The sequence below is a fragment of the Lissotriton vulgaris genome, chromosome 12 (assembly GCF_964263255.1).
Source record: "Lissotriton vulgaris chromosome 12, aLisVul1.2, whole genome shotgun sequence".
NCBI lineage: Eukaryota > Metazoa > Chordata > Amphibia > Caudata > Salamandridae > Lissotriton > Lissotriton vulgaris.
In genome coordinates, this window is record NC_141700.1 from 20,741,582 (window position 1) to 20,764,090 (window position 22,509).

The following is a 22,509-nucleotide window of genomic DNA, read 5'->3' on the forward strand; positions in this document are numbered from 1 at the left end:
CTGCCTATGCTGTCATCACATCTGCAAGGCTCCCCAACCAATCGCGTACACTGAAGCCATCCACTGCCTATGCTGTCATCACATCTGCAAGGCTCCCCAACCAATCGCGTACACTGAAGTCATCCACTGCCTATGCTGTCATCACATCTGCAAGGCTCCCCAACCAATCGCGTACACTGAAGTCATCCACTGCCTATGCTGTCATCACATCTGCAAGGCTCCCCAACCAATCGCGTACACTGAAGTCATCCACTGCCTATGCTGTCATCATATCTGCAAGGCTCCCCAACCAATCGCGTACACTGAAGTCATCCACTGCCTATGCTGTCATCACATCTGCAAGGCTCCCCAACCAATCGCGTACACTGAAGCCATCCACTGCCTATGCTGTCATCACATCTGCAAGGCTCCCCAACCAATCGCGTACACTGAAGCCATCCACTGCCTATGCTGTCATCACATCTGCAAGGCTCCCCAACCAATCGCGTACACTGAAGCCATCCACTGCCTATGCTGTCATCACATCTGAAAGGCTCACCAACCAATGGCGTACACTGAAGCCATCCACTGCCTATGCTGTCATCACATCTGCAAGGCTCACCAACCAATCGCATACACTGAAGCCATCCACTGCATATACTGTCATCACATCTGCAAGGCTCCCCAACCAATCGCGTACACAAAAGTCATCCACTGCCTATGCTGTCATCACATCTGCAAGGCTCCCCAACCAATCGCGTACACTGAAGTCATCCACTACCTATGCTGTCATCACATCTGCAAGGCTCCCCAACCAATCGCGTACACTGAAGTCATCCACTGCCTATGCTGTCATCACATCTGCAAGGCTCCCCAACCAATCGCGTACACTGAAGCCATCCACTGCCTATGCTGTCATCACATCTGCAAGGCTCCCCAACCAATCGCGTACACTGAAGTCATCCACTGCCTATGCTGTCATCACATCTGCAAGGCTCCCCAACCAATCGCGTACACTGAAGTCATCCACTGCCTATGCTGTCATCACATCTGCAAGGCTCCCAAACCAATCCCGTACACTGAAGTCATCCACTGCCTATGCTGTCATCACATCTGCAAGGCTCCCCAACCAATCGCGTACACTGAAGCCATCCACTGCCTATGCTGTCATCACATCTGCAAGGCTCCCCAACCAATCGCGTACACTGAAGCCATCCACTGCCTATGCTGTCATCACATCTGCAAGGCTCCCCAACCAATCGCGTACACTGAAGTCATCCACTGCCTATGCTGTCATCACATCTGCAAGGCTCCCCAACCAATCGTGTACACTGAAGTCATCCACTGCCTATGCTGTCATCACATCTGCAAGGCTCCCCAACCAATCGCGTACACTGAAGTCATCCACTGCCTATGCTGTCATCATATCTGCAAGGCTCCCCAACCAATCGCGTACACTGAAGCCATCCACTGCCTATGCTGTCATCACATCTGCAAGGCTCCACAACCAATCGCGTACACTGAAGCCATCCACTGCCTATGCTGTCATCACATCTGCAAGGCTCCCCAACCAATCGCGTACACTGAAGTCATCCACTGCCTATACTGTCATCACATCTGCAAGGCTCCCCAACCAATCGCGTACACTGAAGCCATCCACTGCCTATGCTGTCATCACATCTGCAAGGCTCCCCAACCAATCGCGTACACTGAAGTTATCCACTGCCTATGCTGTCATCACATCTGCAAGGCTCCCCAACCAATCGCGTACACTAAAGTCATCCACTGCCTATGCTGTCATCACATCTGCAAGGCTCCCCAACCAATCGCGTACACTGAAGTCATCCACTGCCTATGCTGTCATCACATCTGCAAGGCTCCCCAACCAATCGCGTAGACTGAAGTCATCCACTGCCTATGCTGTCATCACATCCGCAAGGCTCCCCATCCAATCGGGTACACTGAAGCCATCCACTGCCTATGCTGTCATCACATCTGCAAGGCTCCCCAACCAATCCCGTACACTGAAGCCATCCACTGCCTATGCTGTCATCACATCTGCAAGGCTCCCCAACCAATCGCGTACACTGAAGCCATCCACTGCCTATGCTGTCATCACATCTGCAAGGCTCCCCAACCAATCGCGTACACTGAAGCCATCCACTGCCTATGCTGTCATCACATCTGCAAGGCTCCCCAACCAATCGCGTACACTGAAGTCATCCACTGCCTATGCTGTCATCACATCTGCAAGGCTCCCCAACCAATCGCGTACACTGAAGACATCCACTGCCTATGCTGTCATCACATCTGCAAGGCTCCACAACCAATCGCGTACACTGAAGCCATCCACTGCCTATGCTGTCATCACATCTGCAAGGCTCCCCAACCAATCGCGAACACTGAAGCCATCCACTGCCTATGCTGTCATCACATCTGTAAGGCTCCCCAACCAATCGCGTACACTGAAGCCATCCACTGCCTATGCTGTCATCACATCTGCAAGGCTCCCCAACCAATCGCATACAGTAAAGTCATCCACTGCCTATGCTGTCATCACATCTGCAAGGCTCCCCAACCAATCGCGTACACTGAAGCCATCCACTGCCTATGCTGTCATCACATCTGGAAGGCTCCCCAACCAATCACGTACACTGAAGTCATCCACTGCCTATGCTGTCATCACATCTGCAAGGCTCCCCAACCAATCGCGTAGACTGAAGCCATCCACTGCCTATGCTGTCATCACATCTGCAAGGCTCCCCAACCAATCGCGTACACTGAAGCCATCCACTGCCTATGCTGTCATCACATCTGCAAGGCTCCCCAACCAATCACGTACACTGAAGCCATCCACTGCCTATGCTGTCATCACATCTGCAAGGCTCCCCAACCAATCACGTACACTGAAGCCATCCACTGCCTATGCTGTCATCACATCTGCAAGGCTCCCCAACCAATCGCGTAGACTGAAGCCATCCACTGCCTATGCTGTCATCACATCTGCAAGGCTCCCCAACCAATCGCGTACACTGAAGCCATCCACTGCCTATGCTGTCATCACATCTGCAAGGCTCCCCAACCAATCACGTACACTGAAGCCATCCACTGCCTATGCTGTCATCACATCCGCAAGGCTCCCCAGCCAATCTGGTACACTGAAGTCATCCACTGCCTATGCTGTCATCACATCTGCAAGGCTCCCCAACCAATCGCGTACACTGAAGCCATCCACTGCCTATGCTGTCATCACATCTGTAAGGCTCCCCAACCAATCGCGTACACTGAAGCCATCCACTGCCTATGCTGTCATCACATCTGCAAGGCTCCCCAACCAATTGCATACAGTAAAGTCATCCACTGCCTATGCTGTCATCACATCTGCAAGGCTCCCCAACCAATCGCGTACACTGAAGCCATCCACTGCCTATGCTGTCATCACATCTGCAAGGCTCCCCAGCCAATCGCGTACACTGAAGCCATCCACTGCCTATGCTGTCATCACATCTGCAAGGCTCCCCAACCAATCGCGTACACTGAAGCCATCCACTGCCTATGCTGTCATAAAATGCGCAAGGCTCCCCAGCCAATGAGCTTCTACCAGAAGTTCCTGCATCTGAGTTTCACAAAGCCAACCACAGTCTTTTAAGTAACTCACCTACCTCTGATCTGACCAGTCGAGTGGACGTTATCCATAGGAAACCTGAACAAGAAACTCTGGCCTCTCCGAGGCGGCAGGGCTGCGATTGACTGGCTATACACCGTCCACAAACGCGAGCCGCATATGCTCAACTCACCTTCGTATTCAAGTCAGTTGGAAATCCTGAAATAAGGATGAAAGGGACGAAAACAGTCACTCCGAAGGCCACAGTAACCGCCAACTGACAGTGACCAAAGTTGGACCCTGAAGCTCACAACGCTGCAAGGCCGTGTTTCGCGCTGCTGGTTGTGGTCACTCTGCCGCTCATATTCCACCGAAGTCGGCAACTCAGGGGAAATGTGGCCAGATTGTCATAGAAGTCCAAGAAAAAATAGCAAAACAGGAGGGAATAGAATCGTGACTGCTATGCCGTCTGTTGCCTGAAATGTGTGCCTTATGCGTCCTCCGCATCTACGGAGGTCTTCAGATTGAGGAGTTGAATCTAGACCACATTCTGACAAGTTTCTTTCTAGAATTAAAATGACTGTTTCACTTCATGGCTTCTTCTAGTGATTGGGAAGAGGACAAAGTGTAGATCTTCACACTCGGCTCATGCGTGACCCTAGACTCCCGTGAGTGAGTGTTTTGACCTCAACATGGCGTTGAGTTCGCTTCCCAGGATGTTAGACCATTGACTAGCAGTTTATGTCGAAGTGAGCCTGGCATTAGTCCGGCTGCCTGACCCGTCCAGCATGCTCGGCGCGGTGAACCACTCCTTGCTTCTGTTTCTGGAGTCCACCTGGAGCGCATCCGAGCCCAGCAGTGTCGACCTCTGCTCTGAAGGAGTTTACTAGCTATAAAGCTGGGGGTTTCTCCTCCACATCTGTAAGGTTGCCGGCAGGATGCCTGTTGCAGTTGTCCCCCTGAATTTCCAGTGTTTACTTAAAGCCACTCCAGTATCCAACAAAAAGAAAAGATTGTGTCCATGAATCCAATCTGAAGACACCCACCTGTTGGTGAGATTAGATGCAAATTCGAATCAATGTGACCTCCTGCTAAGAGGGTGACAGACCTTGCAAACTGGATGAGCGAGAGTTAGCTGCAACTTAGTGCTCGGAAACCAAAAGTAATCGAGTAAAGAACTCCAGCTCTTCAAAACAAAAGAGAATGTGACAGGGTTTGGGGTGAAACATCATGCTGGGCTCTGGTAAATGGGCCAGACCATATGCTCTGCGAGGGGTCTGCGTGGGCACCTTTGGAACAGTCCATATTCTTCTTTCTGTGATCCCTCTGGGATTGTCCGTTTGTACGGCTCTGTGTGTCTTGCGACTGTTCTGTAAGTTGTCTTTCTCTCTGCGGGCTCCCGTCGCATGTTCTTGATCCTGTCTGTGTATTCTTGTTTTTCAGGACAGTGACGGCGACAAGAGTGACTACAACCTGGTGGTGGATGAGGTGAGTGGACCCCCTTCGTTCATTCACAATGGAGATCTATCACCAGGTCCTCCTTGACCAGGTCGGGGGTGAATGTTAAAGTGAACGCTCTCGAAGCCCTGAGGATGGATGGGGCGCACATTTGTCTTCAGGAGGATGCGATTGTTAACTAATCATAGGTTATTGATTTGTATAATGCTTTATGCCTCCATTAGGTCACCTCAAAGCGCTGTTGGTGTGGAGAGGGAGGCGCATATTAGGAAGGAGTGATCCACAAGGGACGGGATGAGCGGTCAAGAGTGCAGGGAGCAGCTTCGCAGGTGAAGAGGGTCTCAACAGACCGAGTGCGCTGTGGGTAGCTCGCCTCATCTGTGGGGGAGGACCTCAAATCTGAGGGTTGAGAAATGACCTTGAGATGAATCGTGCAATGGCCGAGACTTGGAAATGTTGGTACATTGTTAAAGAGACAGGAGGAAAGGCCTGAAAGCTCTTGGAGTCCGGCAGATGCCACCTCCCATCGTCAGTGTTTGTGGCCAGACCTCTGTAGGCTCTGAGCCTACATCCAACGAAGGCGTTGGATGAAGAGGGCGAGTGGGACGGATACTCATTCACCTAGATCAGCTTCTCGAAGGACTCTGGCATCTGGGCTGAGAGGAAGAGCCTTCCGCCTGGCGCTGGGAGGGTTGCCTGTCGCCTTCCTCTAGCCCTGTGTGGTCTGGACTGGCTGGTGGCTCCCAAGACCTCCTATTCGATGCCCTGCCTTCCCGCTCCAATGAGTCCTCTGTGCTCTTCGCTCTGCTTGCGTTGGAGTTTGTGTTTAAGAGACGTTTGAGCTGCATGGAGGACACCGAATACTGAGCCCTGCCTGCTTCCATCCCAGGTGTCTGGGATTATGGCAAGGGCATGGGTTTGCAGCACCTTTTCTGGGTACCGGGTGCAGACGAAACCATGGACTATCTCGCCAGCCATAGAACCCCGTTGATTACAGGACTCTTTGTTTGCCACAAAAGTACTTTGGGTGAATTACTCGGGGTTTTCTACTGTGTTTTGACTTTTTTTATGTTTTTCCCTAAGCAAAGCTGCTTTTAAGGTCGAGCTTGATAGCGCAGCGGACCAATTCTTTAAAATCTACATAGCTGGCACTTTGGCTCCTCCCATAGGAGTATTGATCTCCCAGTTCATGCTATTGGTAGTTTGCTGTCTCATTCCACCTCCTATAAAGTTCCTCCATTGAAACTCTGCTAAAACTCTGTTACAGGAACACATGCCCTTGTCTCGAATATGTTCCAACAATTAACTGGGCCTAGAAGTTATTGCTTCCCTGCAAAAGCACTATACAGTCTATTAGAATGGGTAACTAATAATCGATTTAAAGAGCCCCGGAAAATGGGCTCTCCCTGTTGCTTGACAGACTGAGGCCGTGAGACTGGGGTGAATCATCAAGGTGGCGGGTGGAGTGAGATTTTGTAGTTGAATTTTCAGCCATCCTCACTCTCAGGGCTTCATTAGGGGTACCCAGGATTCACAGTGGGGTCGGGAAGCGAGTAACCAGCCCCTTGGGGAATTGCAAAGTCTGTGAAACACCACAAATCTGTTGTGTTTTTCCCTGCAGATTTCAGGTGCTGAAAGTATCTGAACTTTATGGAGTAAGAATGAGGAATCACCAGAGGAAGTGGAACCAGAATTACTAATTTTGTAGTATTTCCTGCTCTCTAGAGGGATTTTCTGGGTTCAACCCATCGCCTTGTTACTCCCCCCTCCCCCGCGAAATTAATGGCACCACTGGTATTTTCTCCAGCAGTGTGGAATTAACAATATTCTCCTAAATTGAGGGATATATCATGAAGCCATAAATGCAGTTTCGCGTCCGCAGAAGCGCATGTAGGCAAGAAGGTCTGAGATGGCTCTGCATTAATACTCTGTTCTGCGGGTTACTGATCTGTGGTCTCTTTTTCTTAGGTTCCCTCCTCGGACACCGGTAGCCCGGCCCGCCCACTCATCCAACATGCCCTGCCCCCGCGGACTGATGTCCCAGGCAGCCCCTGCTCCCTGACATCCAGCCGGAGCACCCCAACCTCCAGACTCAGGGACCACGCTCTGGTAGGCCACTGCTTCTGTCACTTCATTTTAAACCAAGGTGAGAGAGGTCCATATCTCCCTGCTGGTGTTTAGGCGGGACATCTGAGCTGCCACCACATTCTTCAGCAATCTATGTACAATGTAGGTCCATTAACACTGCTTTTTAATCCTATATTTGATTATGCTTTGTAACAAATGTAACTTGTAACCTGTAATTCACTGAACCTCATGTAAAGCGCTCTGATACCTACGGATCTAGCCAGCGCTATATAAAACACATAAAGTCGAGGGTCTCCAACCTTTTCTGTATCGAGAGCTACTTATGTTCAATAAAATACATTAACAGCTACTAATATTATTAGTGCAGTATAATTTCTATTTCTTTATATGTATATTCATTCAACCAAGCAAAATCTTTCTAATTTAATAGGCTGGGCTGCACACAGGTGAGCTACTCAGAGTTAGCTCAAGAGCTACAGTAGCTCATGAGCTACTGGTTGGAGACCCCTGCAAGTAAATGTCCCAGTAGGTGCACCCTTCCTCCATAGGGGTTAGTTGAACACCTCCTGGTGACATCTGCTGCCCCTTCCCTTGGCAGGGCAATACACCTCTTGGGTGCTTGTGTTTAATCTCACCACACAATGGTAGAACTCCTCTCGGTTGCATGCATTGCACCAAATCTCGCCAGGGTAAAACCTCTCTTGTTGCATGTGTTGAGCCCTCCCTTCCTAGGGTAAAACACTTCGTGGTTGCATGTGTTGCGCCTAACCTTGTTAGGGTAAAACCAGTGCTTAATTAACAAGTGCCAGAGCCCTCATCAGAAGGCCACTGAAGTTTGCACCGCCCATTGCCCCTGCCAGCGTTGCTAATAACAGTACCAACACATCTACCAACCCTCACACTCCTACAAGTGTGTCAATTCAGACTATTCCAGGTCTCCTCAAAGCTATAAGAATGGCTTGGTTGTCCGGTATTGGTTGTTATAATGTATTTTAAATTAATAGCAACTGTTGTTGTGCTCCTCTCTAAATTAGACAAACAGCGCCTCCGTGTGGCAGACTGTAATAAGTGCCGGCGTTGACAGTTAAGTGCTCGTGTTGAGCGACAGAAACCACTGGCTCAAATTAAGCACTGGTAAAACACCTCTCGGTTGCATGTGTTGCACCCTCCCTCGCTAGGGTAAAACACCCATCAGTGGCATGTGTTGCACTCTCCTTTCAGAGTGTATAACTCCTTTCGGTTGCATCTGTAGCCCTTTCATTTCCTGGGCTAGAAGACCTCCTGGTCGCTGCAGTTGCTTCTTAGTTGTCTTGCCTACCGAACCTCCCCCACCCGCCCAACTCTGTCGCTTCTGTGGTGGAGGCGGGCTTCCTTTTCATGAGGGCCAACCCCCCCATTATAAGGACACTGCGCCCCAGGCGCACTAATTAAGCTCTTCTAATGAGCTTCTCGCTGGGACGCTATTTATCTTCGCTAATTAATACTGACTCGCTTCATGTGTGACTGCCTCCCCCCCAGAGCTCTGCATAATGTGTGCACCCCCTTTATGAACCCCCAGACTGACACAATGGGGTCGACTCCAAGTTTGTGCCAGGAAAAGAAACCCATTAGCGGAGTTTGCGCCCGCTCAACGCGATGCAAAATCTGAATAAAGATTGAGGGTCTCTGGACACACCCTCCTTTTCATAAGTGGAACACTGACTGTCCGGGCGGGTCAACGCTTTCATTGGTGCAGCAGGTGCAGAGGTACCAGGGACCAGAGATCTAAGGCACCCACTGAACCCGGATTATTTTGGTATATTAAGGATCTCTGCTTTCCGTTTTGACTTATTTTTACAGATAAATACAGACAGAAAACATTTATTTACCCGTCTGTTTTTATTTTTAAATGTGGATAAACACAGAAATTGGATTGTGTTTTTTCAGTGATTCTAGGTGCTGTCAGTCATGACAGGCAGTAGTTGTGGAGACGACGGGTAAGGGGGGTTAGGAAAGAAAGGAATTTTAGTGCAGTGGCTTAACCAGCAGAAGCAGGGCCGGCAGAGGGGCAGTGCGACAGGTGCGGCTGCACTGGGCGCTGCCCTGTGGAGGGGAGCGCTGACCTCAGTGGTGCGCTGTGTTTAGCAATAGCCTGTGATTGGAGAGATCAGAGGCACTTGTGCCCAGTGGTAGTGAGAGAATTTGAGGAGGTGCTCCTGGGGGTGCAAAAAATGATTGTCGAACCGGGAGCCACAAGCGCTAAAGCCGCCCCTGAGCAGGAGATGGGCCCAAAGGTGATAGGCTCTCATATAAGTGCATTGATTTATCATTGTTGGGTGTTCAAATCACTGAAAAGTGTGAGTGTATATTTATCATTTAAAAAACATGAAAATCTAGTGCATCTCGTAAAGAGAGTAGAGACTAGTCTGTGAGGAGCAGCCGGACGCCTCCAAAGGGTCCAAGCACTGGCGCGCAGCCAATCGCATCTCGGGTTCTGCCTTGTATGCAAGATGCACCTTTTTCCGGTTTTTACTTCTTTTTAGCCGTGAGTAGACACCTGCTTCCTGGCTGTACTTATTTTTAAAAACGGGAAAGTGGAAATGTGTCTTTTTTTCGTACCCCTCAAAGCAATCGGTCATGATTGTGCATTTGCACACCTGTTTATTTATTTTGAAGGTTTTATATAGCGCGAACAAGACCCTTGCGGGTATCCGAGCGCTGTTTGTCAAGCAGACTGGAAGCCCCCTGAATTAAAAAAAAAAAAAAAAAAAGTGACCCACTTTCAATATGAGCCCGACATAACTGCTGAGGTCACACAGTTCAACTCTGAGGCAACCTCTTCCCTCCATGGATCTCCCCTCCCCCTCTCTCTCTCCATTCGGGCTCCTCGGGGAACATTGTGCCTTTGGCTCCAAAAGGGCTTGAACGGAAGATGCAAAGAAAGAAAAAATCAGAAGGCCTTTCTCCATCACAACATTCAAAACATGCCCCAGTCCCCCCCCCCCCCCCACCAGCAGCCCCCCCCCCCTCGCCCCCACCCCTCCCACACAAGATCGATAACCAGAGCGAAATCTGATTGCGAGATTGAATCATCAGGCGAAAGGCGTCTGGGAGGGAAATATCGACCACATCCCTTGTGGTGACGAGGGGGGGGGGGGGGGGGGGGGTTATTATGGAGGAAATGCTGAGTGGTGAGGAGGAGGCAGACAGGAGGGACAGGTGGGGAGAGAGAAGCAAGGAAAGGGATCATAGAGAGGAAATGACTGAGAGCCAGAGAGGCCAGTAGAGGAAGAGAGACAAGAGAATGGATACAAGGAGAGGAGGCAGAGGGACCGGGGGAGAGAAGCAAGGAAAGGGATCATAGAGAGGAATGACTGAGAGCCAGAGAGGCAGAAGAGGAAGAGAGACAAGAGAATGGATACAAGGAGAGGGGGCAGAGGGACCGGGGGGAGAGAAGCAAGGAAAGGGATCATAGAGAGGAAATGACTGAGGGCCAGAGAGCCAGAAGAGGAAGAGAGACAAGAGAATGGATACAAGGAGAGGGGGCAGAGGGACCGGGGGGAGAGAAGCAAGGAAAGGGATCATAGAAAGGAAATGACTGAGAGCCAGAGAGGCAGAAGAGGAAGAGAGACAAGAGAAAGGATACAAGGAGAGGGGGCAGAGGGACCGGGGGAGAGAAGCAAGGAAAGGGATCATAGAGAGGAAATGACTGAGAAGCAGAGAGCCAGAAGAGGAAGAGAGACAAGAGAATGGATACAAGGAGAGGAGGCAGAGGGACAGGGGGAGAGAAGCAAGGAAAGGGATCTTAGAGAGGAAATGACTGAGAGCCAGAGAGGCAGAAGAGGAAGAGAGACAAGAGAATGGATACAAGGAGAGGGGGCAGAGGGACCGGGGGAGAGAAGCAAGGAAAGGGATCATAGAGAGGAAATGACTGAGAAGCAGAGAGCCAGAAGAGGAAGAGAGACAAGAGAATGGATACAAGGAGAGGAGGCAGAGGGACAGGGGGAGAGAAGCAAGGAAAGGGATCATAGAGAGGAAATGACTGAGAGCCAGAGAGGCAGAAGAGGAAGAGAGACAAGAGAATGGATACAAGGAGAGGGGGCAGAGGGACCGGGGGAGAGAAGCAAGGAAAGGGATCATAGAGAGGAAATGACTGAGAGCCAGAGAGGCCAGGAGAATGGATACAAGGAGAGGAGGCAGAGGGACCGGGGGAGAGAAGCAAGGAAAGGGATCATAGAGAGGAAATGACTGAGAACCAGAGAGCCAGAAGAGGAAGAGAGACAAGAGAATGGATACAAGGAGAGGGGGCAGAGGGACCGGGGGAGAGAAGCAAGGAAAGGGATCATAGAGAGGAAATGACTGAGAAGCAGAGAGCCAGAAGAGGAAGAGAGACAAGAGAATGGATACAAGGAGAGGAGGCAGAGGGACAGGGGGAGAGAAGCAAGGAAAGGGATCATAGAGAGGAAATGACTGAGAGCCAGAGAGGCCAGTAGAGGAAGAGAGACAAGAGAATGGATACAAGGAGAGGGGGCAGAGGGACCGGGGGAGAGAAGCAAGGAAAGGGATCATAGAGAGGAAATGACTGAGAGCCAGAGAGGCCAGGAGAATGGATACAAGGAGAGGAGGCAGAGGGACAGGGGGAGAGAAGCAAGGAAAGGGATCATAGAGAGGAAATGACTGAGGGCCAGAGAGCCAGAAGAGGAAGAGAGACAAGAGAATGGATACAAGGAGAGGGGGCAGAGGGACCGGGGGAGAGAAGCAAGGAAAGGGATCATAGAGAGGAAATGACTGAGAACCAGAGAGGCAGAAGAGGAAGAGAGACAAGAGAATGGATACAAGGAGAGGAGGCAGAGGGACAGGGGGAGAGAAGCAAGGAAAGGGATCATAGAGAGGAAATGACTGAGAGCCAGAGAGGCCAGTAGAGGAAGAGAGACAAGAGAATGGATACAAGGAGAGGGGGCAGAGGGACCGGGGGAGAGAAGCAAGGAAAGGGATCATAGAGAGGAAATGACTGAGAGCCAGAGAGGCCAGGTGAATGGATACAAGGAGAGGAGGCAGAGGGACAGGTGGAAAGGGCAGAGCAGAGGCTGGGAGACCGAGTCTGGGGAAAGCGGCTGGTGAGACCCCTGGAAGAGAGGGAGGTCTGCTCATCTCCTTGTAGGGGATCCAGCCTCTCCTGGGCCCATCAGATCTCTCTCTCCGCCTCGGCTTGTCCTTCACTCAGGCTGCACCCATGGCCCATCCTCTTAGGCAAAGCTTTCTTTGAGTTTTTTTCTTCTCTCTCGAGCTCTTGATTATTGTCTGTGTGGTAAAGTAAGTGCCGGTCCCCAGAAATGAGTGCCAAGGGCCCCACCTACACCCCCTGGTTCAAATCAAGCGCCGGCTGCGTCTACCGGTGCATCCGCGCTGGTACCATGGTGGTCTCGCCGGCAAAGCCTTCCCAACAGGGGGACTATGAGTGACAAGGGCGAGAAGCTGCTGCTGGTGGAGCTGTAACAAGAGGGTCCCACGCCGAGGCCAGCCCTAGAAGCCCCCCTCTATAGTGCTTGCGCCTTGAGTGGTTGTCCACCGCTATCCCGGGTGAGCCGAGGAAGCCATAGTCTAGACCTTAGCAGCACCCAATACCTCAGACAACGACCAGCGCTTGCAGGACCAACCTCAGGGCTTTTAGGCACTGCTACAAAGTTTTCAGAATCACCGCTTGGTTTCTGCTCCGCATCCTCCGCCTGTTCTGGAGCTCACAGAGCAGGGTCTTGGAGGAGAACAAGAGGGGTTTCTGCTCTGTGCAGGGGAGGAGGCGGTGGAAGAACTGGAATGAGGCTGACTGATGAAAGAAGGAACAATCCCACTTAAAGAAAGGAATATCCAGTCTGGGTAACAGCACAGCACCAGCTCTCCTCAGCTGTCATCTGTGTCTGGTTTCCAAGGCAGCAGAGTTATCCTGTAGACTGACCAGTCGGCTCGACACCACTCTATGCAACTTGGGCAAGGCGCCTTTGATGCCTCGCCCCCCCCCCCCCTCCTGTAGATGTGACCATCAGTGTCTGCTACCCTAAAGGGAACACAGTATTGCCCCCTTTATAACTGTTGTTCATGCAAACTACTGCACCCTCCCTACGATGGCCAGGCCTTCTGTCCACCTCCTGGCCTCAGGGAAAGGATCCACTCTCCCCTCTCCACCAGTGGTCACCTCTGGGGAGCAGGTATCTTCATGCAGCTCACTCCCTGCCTCGGTTGGTTTCCTTTTGTGTTCACTTTCTCTTTTGAAAAGTGCCATAAAATCTTGAATTCCCTGCTCTTGAATGCATGCAGTGGCAGCCAGCAATATTAAAATGTGGTAGGGTGCGATGCACAAAAAAGTCACAAATATGTTGCACTTGCTGGCACGAAGGCTCTGGTGTCCATCTCTCTCTTCGTCCTGGCGCTCTCCTCAGCAGCGACTCGGGCGGAAAGGGAAGGACTTCCTCCCTTGTGCGATGTGAAACCAACCAATCCTGTGATTGGTTGGCGAGCAGGCTAACCCAGCACTACTTTTGGGGCTAATTTAGGTACAAATTAGTATATGTGTTCTATCGGCAAAAAATAATGCTCTTAACCCATTGTGTTTTATTCTTGAATTTAATGATTTTTATTAATCAACAAATAAAGTATCACTCATTTTGAGGCTGGGACCTGTTGGTGCATTTCCTTGGCGGTTTCTCAGCCTTGGGATTCTAGCTCTGAAGTGCGCATGTCACATTGGCCGGCTCTAGACAGGGAACCAATCTGACATGCGCCCTGGCAGGGACTAAAGTAACAGTGCAATTGCATTAATTCCCCCCACCCCCTGCCCTTGCACTGTGACAGTGCAAGCCTGTGAAACATTAATAAAATTGTGCTAAATACCATATTATTATGTGTGTGCCTGCTGTGCTTACAGCAAGCGGGGCAACTCTCCTCCGCCATAACGGAGGAATCGATGCTGAATGCACGCTCCTCCGATCCCACCTACTGTCTTTCAAAGATCACTTCTCCATTCAAAGATTTTTCTGCTCCCTATTTGTATTTTACAGTTGTTAGTTCGTGGTGGACTCGAAAATGTGATTAAATAAATCAAGTGAAAGTAATCAAGGTGCAGTGATTCACCATTTATTTATAGATTGATGGGGTTCTGAGACTTCTTCGGAGCTAGGCCTCCTCAGAAGGGTACCCTAAATAGGCAGGTTCTTCTAACCTATGACCTCTGGTTCTCTCCTCACACAGGTGGACACGATGACCAGCACTCCGGCCTCCAGGTCCAGTAGCGCCTCACCCTGCGGAGACTCGTCCACCCCTGGGCCCAGCTCGGCCTCTCGTCTACAGCTCCTCTCCGCCAGACTGGCCTCCGCCACCGAGCCCGTCAGTGAGTATGGGCACCTTTGCTGTCTGCTCGTGCCCTTGAGGAGGTACTGGGGGGGGGGCTGTCTGAGTATGGGGATCCTCTGCTGTCTGCTTGTGCCCTGGATGAGGTGTGGGGGGCTGCCCGGGAGTAGGGGGCACCTGTCGTGATATGCATGAAGGAGGTCCTGGTGGGCCTGTTTGTGAGTACAGAGCACCTCTCATGGTTTCCAGGGATGAAGTACGGGGGGCTGTCTGTGCGTCCACACAAGTAAATATCTGATATTTGATCTGTGTTTATCAAAGAGTAGTCCTGCTTTACTAACTAGCACCTCACCAGTGTCATGACTTTTCCAGGCCTTAGGAGTCCCTTGCCTGTGTCCAGCAGCTATCCTTCGTCCTTTGGGTTGGCTCCAAACGGGGCCCTCAGTGGTGACTTCTCTGTGCCTGGTGGAAGCTACAGGAGCCTCCACTTATCTCCGCAAGTGATTTACGCAGGATCCCCTATGGTGAGTACTCGTGTGCACTGTTTGTACCTGCAATATCTCATGGTGAGTACTCCGGGGCACTGTACGCACCTGCGACAGGGCTTTAAGTGGAATGAAAAAACTGGGAGTCTCTGAAAGGGGCGTGGCGACGTCATTAAGAGTGTGGCTTAAAAACACGCAAGTAAAAATCTGTGCGTAGCATAGTGTACTGCCCAAATGGTATTTTGCTACTTCTGTTATTGCATCCAGACATATATTACATCAAGAAACAATACACCTACAACAAACCAGGACTATTTGCTTTGTCCATGATTTGTTGCATTCGATATTGAAAATGTTTCAGCTTTGAAATGAGACTGTGAAAGGACTACAACCAGTGCATTTGAAGTTACCTTCAAGCAGTTAAGGGTGGTGCCGCTGCAGAGGCGACGATTTATTTTTCTCACCGTGAGGGTGAGGGCAAAACTGGAGAGCCAGATTGGGACCAGTGTCAGCCCCTGCTTTTTAGAACTGCCAGTGCTGAGTACCGGCTGGACCCGGCCCACATAAAGCCCTGACCCGAGATATCCCTGGCGAGTACTCCTGTGCGCTGCTGGTACCTGTGATGTCCCTTGGCGAGTACTCGTGTGCGCTGCTGGTACCCGTGATAGTACTTGGCGCGTGCTTCTGTACATTCCTTGTACCTATGAAATTCCCATGGCGAGTACTGATCTGTGCTGTTTGTACCTGCAATATACCATGATGGGTACTCCTATACCCTGTTTGTACCTGTGATCCTCTGCACCATTTTTACCTGCGCTAATCCATGGCGAGTACTCCTCTGCGTGGTTTGTACCTGTGATAGCCCATGGTGAGTACTTCAGAGTGCTGTTTTGTACCTGTGATATTCCAGGGTGAGTACTCTTGAAGGTACTAGCAGCACACAATAGCCCCTGGTGAGTACTCCTGTATGCTCTTTGTACCTGCAATAGCTCCTGGAGAGTACTGCTCTGCGCTGTATGTACCTGCAATAGCCCCTGGCGAGTGCTCCTCTTTGTACCTGCGATATTCCATTGCAAGAACTCATCTGCGCTGTTCGTACCTGCAATAGCCCCTGGCGAGTACTCCTCTACGCTGTTTGTACCTGCGATAGTTCCTGGCGAGTACTCTTCAGCGCTGTTTGTACCTGTGATATCCCAGGGTGAGTACTCTTGAAGGTACAAACAGCACACAATAGCCCCTGGCGAGTGTTCCCGTATGTTGTTTGTACCTGCAATAGCCCCTGGCGAGTACTCCTCTTTGTACCTGCGATATGCCATTGCGAATACTCATGTGTACTGTTTGTACCTGTAATATCCCAGGGTGAGGACTCTTCTGCACTATTTGCACGTGGGATATCCCATGGCGAGTACGCCTCAACACTGGTTAAACCTGTGATATCCCACAGCAAGTATTTCTGTACACTGTTTGTACCTGCAATAGCTCCTGGCGAGTACTCTTCAGCGCTGTTTGAACCTGTGATAGCCCCTGGCGAGTACTCTTCAGCGCTGTTTGAACCTGTGATAGCCCCTGGTGAGTACTCTTGAAGGTACAAACAGCACACAATTGCCCCTGGCGATTACTACTGTATCTTGTTTGTACCTACAATAGCCCCTGGCGAGTACTGCTCAGCGGTGTATGTACCTGCAATAGCCCCTGGTTAGTACTGCTCAGCGGAGTATTGTGAGAAGTTGGTCTGGTATATGATTCTCACTAGTTCTAGTGATCACCTTGTACCATGCCAAGCAACCCTTATGATGATTGGTTGTAAGTCAACCTTATAGACCAGCTATCCTAATGGTAGCATGGACCAGCAGTCTTAGGCTAAACTCTGTAAAGGCATGTGAAGCCAGCTGTATTACCATACACAATCCCCTTGAATACCAAATGAAAGGACACCACACAGATATATATTGAAAATATATATATTTATTTACTACAAATCCCCTGTACTCTTTATGAGCACAGAAGCAAATGCGTTAAAATAAAACACAGTTTAAATATACAAAAGTTGCACAATATGGATGAGCCCTAGGGGCCACCTAAACCATATACTAAAATAGTGGTATAAGTACCACAAATCGAAAAGGAAGTAGGCCTAGGGCCTGGGGAATCGCTGGAGCTGTTCGGGACTAACAGTGAAGAAGTCGAGAAAGGCCCGCGGGACTCAGGTGCAGCGCTTAAAGCACACGCATACACCAATGCAATGTCAATGGTGCGTAAAAGTTACAAAGTTAGTGAAAAAGGAAACTTTCCGGATGACCTAGAACCTAGCAACTTGGAACATAGACACTAGAGGTGTATTGCTACACAGGGGTACCGGAGTGCCAGGTTTACCTCACCCACAGGAAGCGGGTGCATATGTCTCAAAGTGTGTCGGGTTTCGTCGCGCTGGTCTATGGAGCCTGTAGATGAAGATGCTGCAGGCGGGTCGTCGTGGAGAGTTCCGGTGGATCCAAGGGTGGATCTGAAGAGTTGAAGACCTGAAAGCAGAGGAGACAATGTTCAAAGTCACTAGCCAGTGACTACCGTGGAACCAGGATGGAACGAGGCGATGTCTGGTGCAAACAGGCGAAGAGGTGAAGATTGTCTCTGCAGCCACGTGGACACGAAGAGGTCGAGGACGTCCAGGCGTCGGCTGTCCCACGAAGGCTCTAGCTGATGGCGGTGTCGGCTTCTTGATCGGAGCAAACAGGCCTTGGCTAATGCAAGCCACGCAGGAAACGATGCAACCTTCTCACTCGGACCAGCAAGGTCAGAGCGGGTGCTACTTTTCAGGGGAGCGAGGGCCAGTCTGGAGCAACCAGACCAGCGTTGTTGTTTGTAGGTTTCGTCGCCAAGATGGCCGCTAGCCACGTGGCAAATGGCCGGGATGGCGCGTCGAGTGGCAAAGTGCAAAAGGGCCCCATGCAGATCGTGGAGATGCCGGGGGCCTGATCTCGGTGCAAATGCTGCTCGGTGGTGGGGCTTCTCAAACCCCAAAGCACAGCATTGAGGGTGCCTCGGGTGCTGCGCAGTCAGCTTCTCGGGGGTCTTTCGAGATGTCCGGTCCCACGTCTCTCGGTGCCTCCACGGGTCTCTTCTTTTCAGGGACTGTGGATCGAGCTCTGAGAAGTCTGGGAGTCTGGGTCTCGTCGGGCTCTGGGCTCGGGCTCTGGCAGGAGGCGGCGGCTAAGCAGACGTCGAGTTGCTGGATGGTGCCTGTATTCACAGGGTGGTCACTCCTTGGCCACAAGGGAGATGCTCTTCAGTCTTCTGTGCAGCAGAATGTCGAAGTCCAGTTTTCTTCTTAGTTTCAAGTCAAGTTCAGGATGATCTGAAGTCTTGGGACACAGCTCCTACTCTTATTCCAAATCTGGGGGCCGGATCACCTGCTAGGTCCCTCCTCTGGGTGGGACCAGGAAGGAGGGCGGTTACACCCCCTTTCCTTTGTCCAGCTCCACGCCAGGACTGGGGCTGGAAAGCCCCAGCACCGGTTTGGACTGGCTTATGCACGGGGACACCTTGTGTGCCCCAGGCATGTCTCATTCTATTCACCCCTGTCCTACCCAATACACAAAATCCTGTCTGGGGTGATGCTCGCACCTCCCAAGGCAGGAAACCCTTTGTTCAAGCCTCCCTCGCTGGAAGGACTCCCAGCAGCAGGAGGTCAGACTTGTGTCTGTGGTGGCAGCATCCATTTTGTGATGCTGAGGCTCGAGTTTAACTTTAACCGGGGTTCAGGTTATGTACATGTCGTGTCCCTCTAGAAGGGTGGAATACTACCCCCGTCGCCAGAATTGGCGATGGGGTAGTATCCCAATTCGTATGACACCTTACTCGACATGTTTTGATAAAACCAAAGTTAGCAAATAACCGCGAAGATTATAATGCACTTAAGAATATATGGTATGGCAATATCCCATAACAGCCAAGGGAGTTGTTCCCGACAGCTGCAGACGGGCTCAGCTTGTGCCAGAGCGTCATCTCACATAAAACCAAGCACTCTGCCTCCAGGACTGCTGAGGCCTTCCATAGGAGTGGCTTATAGGTTAACATGTGTCCAGATAGATATAGTATCCCTATATCTAACCCTAAGTAAGAGGTGATTACACCAACTTACCCCAGCTGAGTGATCAGCCAGTTGTGTCAAATATGGAGGCCAGGCCAGGGGTGGCACAATACATGCTGCAGCCCCTGGTAGGCCTTGGCTACACCTATGCCCTGGGTACCTATGGTACACTGTTACAGGGGCCTATAAGGTGAACCAGATCCAATTCGTAATGCACCTAGAGTGCATTGGCATTAATTTAGAGAGAGAAAAGCAGGCTGTGGGTCTGATTAGCAGGCCCACAGCCACATTAAGTCATAACCCAGTGAAGCAAAAAGCAAAAATTTGGTGTGACCATAGGATAGCAGACCCTACTCTCCTACAAGTGTGTATCTGCAATAGCCCCTGGCAAGTACTTCTCTGCGCTGTTCGTACCTGCAATAGCCCCTGGCGAGTACTGCTCAGCGGAGTATGTATCTGCAATAGCACCTGACAAGTACTCCTCTGCACTGTGTGTACCGGCAATAGCCCATGGCGCTGTTTGTACCTGTGATGTCCCAGAGTGAGTACTCTTCAGCGCTGTTTGTACCTGTGATAGCCCCTGAAGGTACAAACAGCAAAAAATAGTCCCTGGCGAGTACTCCTGTATGGTGTTTGTACCTGCGATAGCCCCTGGTGTGTATTTCTCAGCACTGTTTGTACCTGTGATATCCCAGGGTGAGTACTCTTGAAGGTACAAATAGCACACATTAGCCCCTGGCAAGTTCTCCTCTGCACTGTTTGTACCTGCAATAGCCCCTGGCGAGTACTGCTCAGCGCTCTTTGTACCTGTGATATCTCAGGATGAGTACTCTTGTGTGCTGTATGTATCTTCAATAGCCCCTGGTGAGTACTGTTCTGCTTTGTTTGCGCCTACGCCAGCCACTGTGATATCTCATTGTGAGTACTCCTGTACACTGTTTGTACCTGCGATAGCCCCTCCTCTGTGCTGTTTACCTGGGATATCCCACAGCGAGTACTCCTCAGCACGCTTTGTACCATTGATGGTCCAAGGTGAGCACTCATGTGCAGTTTCTAACTGTGATATCCCACAGCAAGAACCCCTGTGCTCTGTTTGTACCTGCAATAGCCCCTGGTGAGTACTCCCGTGTGTACCGTTTGTACCTGTGATATCCAATGGCAAGTACTGCTCTGCACTGTATGTACCTGCGATATCCCCTGGTGAGTACTAATGTGTGCTGTATGTACCTGCGATATCCCCTGGTGAGTACTAATGTGCGCTGTATGTACCTGCGATATCCCCTGGTGAGTACTAATGTGCGCTGTATGTACCTGCGATATCCCCTGGTGAGTACTAATGTGCGCTGTATGTACCTGCGATATCCCCTGGTGAGTACTAATGTGCGCTGTATGTACCTGCGATATCCCCTGGTGAGTACTAATGTGCACTGTTTGTACCTGCGATATCCCCTGGTAAGTACTAATGTGCGCAGTATGTACCTGCGATATCCCCTGGTGAGTACTAATGTGCGCTGTATGTACCTGCAATATCCCCTGGTGAGTACTAATGTGCGCTGTATGTACCTGCGATGTCCCCTGGTGAGTACAAATGTGTGCTGTATGTTCCTGCGATATCCCCTGGTGTGTACTAATGTGCGCTGTTTGTACCTGTGATATCCCATGGTGAGTACTAATGTGCACTGTTTGTACCTGTGATATCCCATGGTGAGTACTAATGTGTGCTGTATGTACCTGCGATATCCCATGGTGAGTCGCACTGTAGTGCACTTATCACTATTGATACCGAATATCTCCCTGGTGAGATTGGCCATCATCCGTTTGTGTTGAACTTTCCCTAAGCTGAAGATCCGACCCAACGTGAGCCGGACAGTGCGGCCAGTGAGCACGCGTGAACACCAGGGGTATGTGTCAGGTTGGGCAGAGGTCATCAGATCTGTCGCGGTTAGTGAAGAGGGCGCATGTGAAGAACCGGGTTTTGGAACCCAGCGGCGCCAGGGATAGCGCCCAATGTCTTCGGATTCCCCTGCCTTGGCAAACAGAGACACGGGACACTTCTTGATGACGTCAAAGACCAAATTTATTGACGGCAACCAGGAACAGAGGTCTACGAAGCACAACACGGGTGGTTCGCTAGAGACTGCACAAATTCATAGAGCGGAGCATCGTCTTTTATGCTAAAAATCACATTCCTGGCTAGCATCGATTACATACAAACTGACCAATTGTAGGGTGACATTTCAAACATATCGCATGACGACAATCCCACTTTCCGTTGTCCAGCCCACCAGAAATGACCAAGCAAAATCCAACATTCCTGTTCGAACAGGCCGGACGAACCCATCATGAAGACCTCAACCGAATCAATAATTAAGCCATAAAGGAAGGAACAGAAGCAGATGACAAGCAAGATAGAAGGGTGTGTGCATGTACCATAAACTCAGCAATGTCCTGCTCTTTGATCTCTATCTGACCAGCTGCTTAACAAGGAACTGGCTCAACGAGGTCAGCCTCGGGCAAGGGAGTCAGTTCGGTCAGGTAGGTCAGGTCACATAGAAGTCAGCTAAGGTGTACATGTCCCAAAGACTCGTTCGGCCATAGTCATCGGCCTATGTGAGGGCAACAACACAAAATGGCTGCCGTACACAAAATGGAACCCGACTATTCGAACGAAATCCATGAATACATAGTGTTCTCATTGACCGGTTATGACGAAAACACTCGTACATACCGCACTCGTGATTTGCGGTCCGCTGATACCAAAATCGTCTACATCCGACGACTTTTATTGAACGGATTCAGAACCTACAGAACCTCAGACCCTCTTTTTGCCCTTACATAGGCAACAAACCGAAACCCCTGTCAGTCTGAATCCAGGTCTATATTCATCAGATCATCAAGATGTTGCTGTAGCATCATCCTAGTACTTAGCAACTCTCTCTGGACAGGTCTCCTCGCACACGAAGTAGCACAAAGGCCACATATAGCAGGAGCACACTGTACACAAAGACAGAACAGGAAAAGGATAGCTAAGATCATCAGAATATTCAATCCCCACGTGGATAACAATCCCCAAAACCATCCCATCAACGACCAATCTCCCTCGTCTATATGTACAGACTCAGAGATCTTATGTAGCTTGGAGATGGCCTGGAAAACTGTCGGAGCGTTGTCTGGAATGAAAACGCAGCAGCTCGATTGAATCAATTTACACACTCCACCCCTATCTGCAAGTATAACATCTAGCGCAACTCTGTTCTGAAGAGTCATAAGGCGATCCGACTGGAGCTCAGCAGTCACATTACTAAGGGCATCAACAGTTTCGACTATGGTGGACTCAACCACTCTCGTCAACTGTCGAATGTTCCTGCTGTTAGCCATAGGTCCCCAGAACGGCAGAAAACCCTTAAAGAAATCTCCCAATTTTTGTCCTGCAGTATCTTCCTTACTGAAGAAACCTATAGCAACTCTCGTCTTATGGTAATCTGCCG

General features: G+C 50.5%; 1 protein-coding gene across 1 annotated transcript in view; it reads left to right on the plus strand.

The window, feature by feature from the left end:
- Positions 1-22,509, plus strand: part of TLE2 (TLE family member 2, transcriptional corepressor) — a 212,982-nt gene that overhangs the window by 138,518 nt on the left and 51,955 nt on the right. The window contains exons 9-12 of the mRNA XM_086946549.1: positions 5,027-5,071; positions 7,010-7,150; positions 14,351-14,489; positions 14,822-14,973. Of these exons, the coding sequence (XP_086802675.1) occupies positions 5,027-5,071; positions 7,010-7,150; positions 14,351-14,489; positions 14,822-14,973 (477 nt within the window). The remainder of the gene's footprint in view (positions 1-5,026; positions 5,072-7,009; positions 7,151-14,350; positions 14,490-14,821; positions 14,974-22,509) is intronic.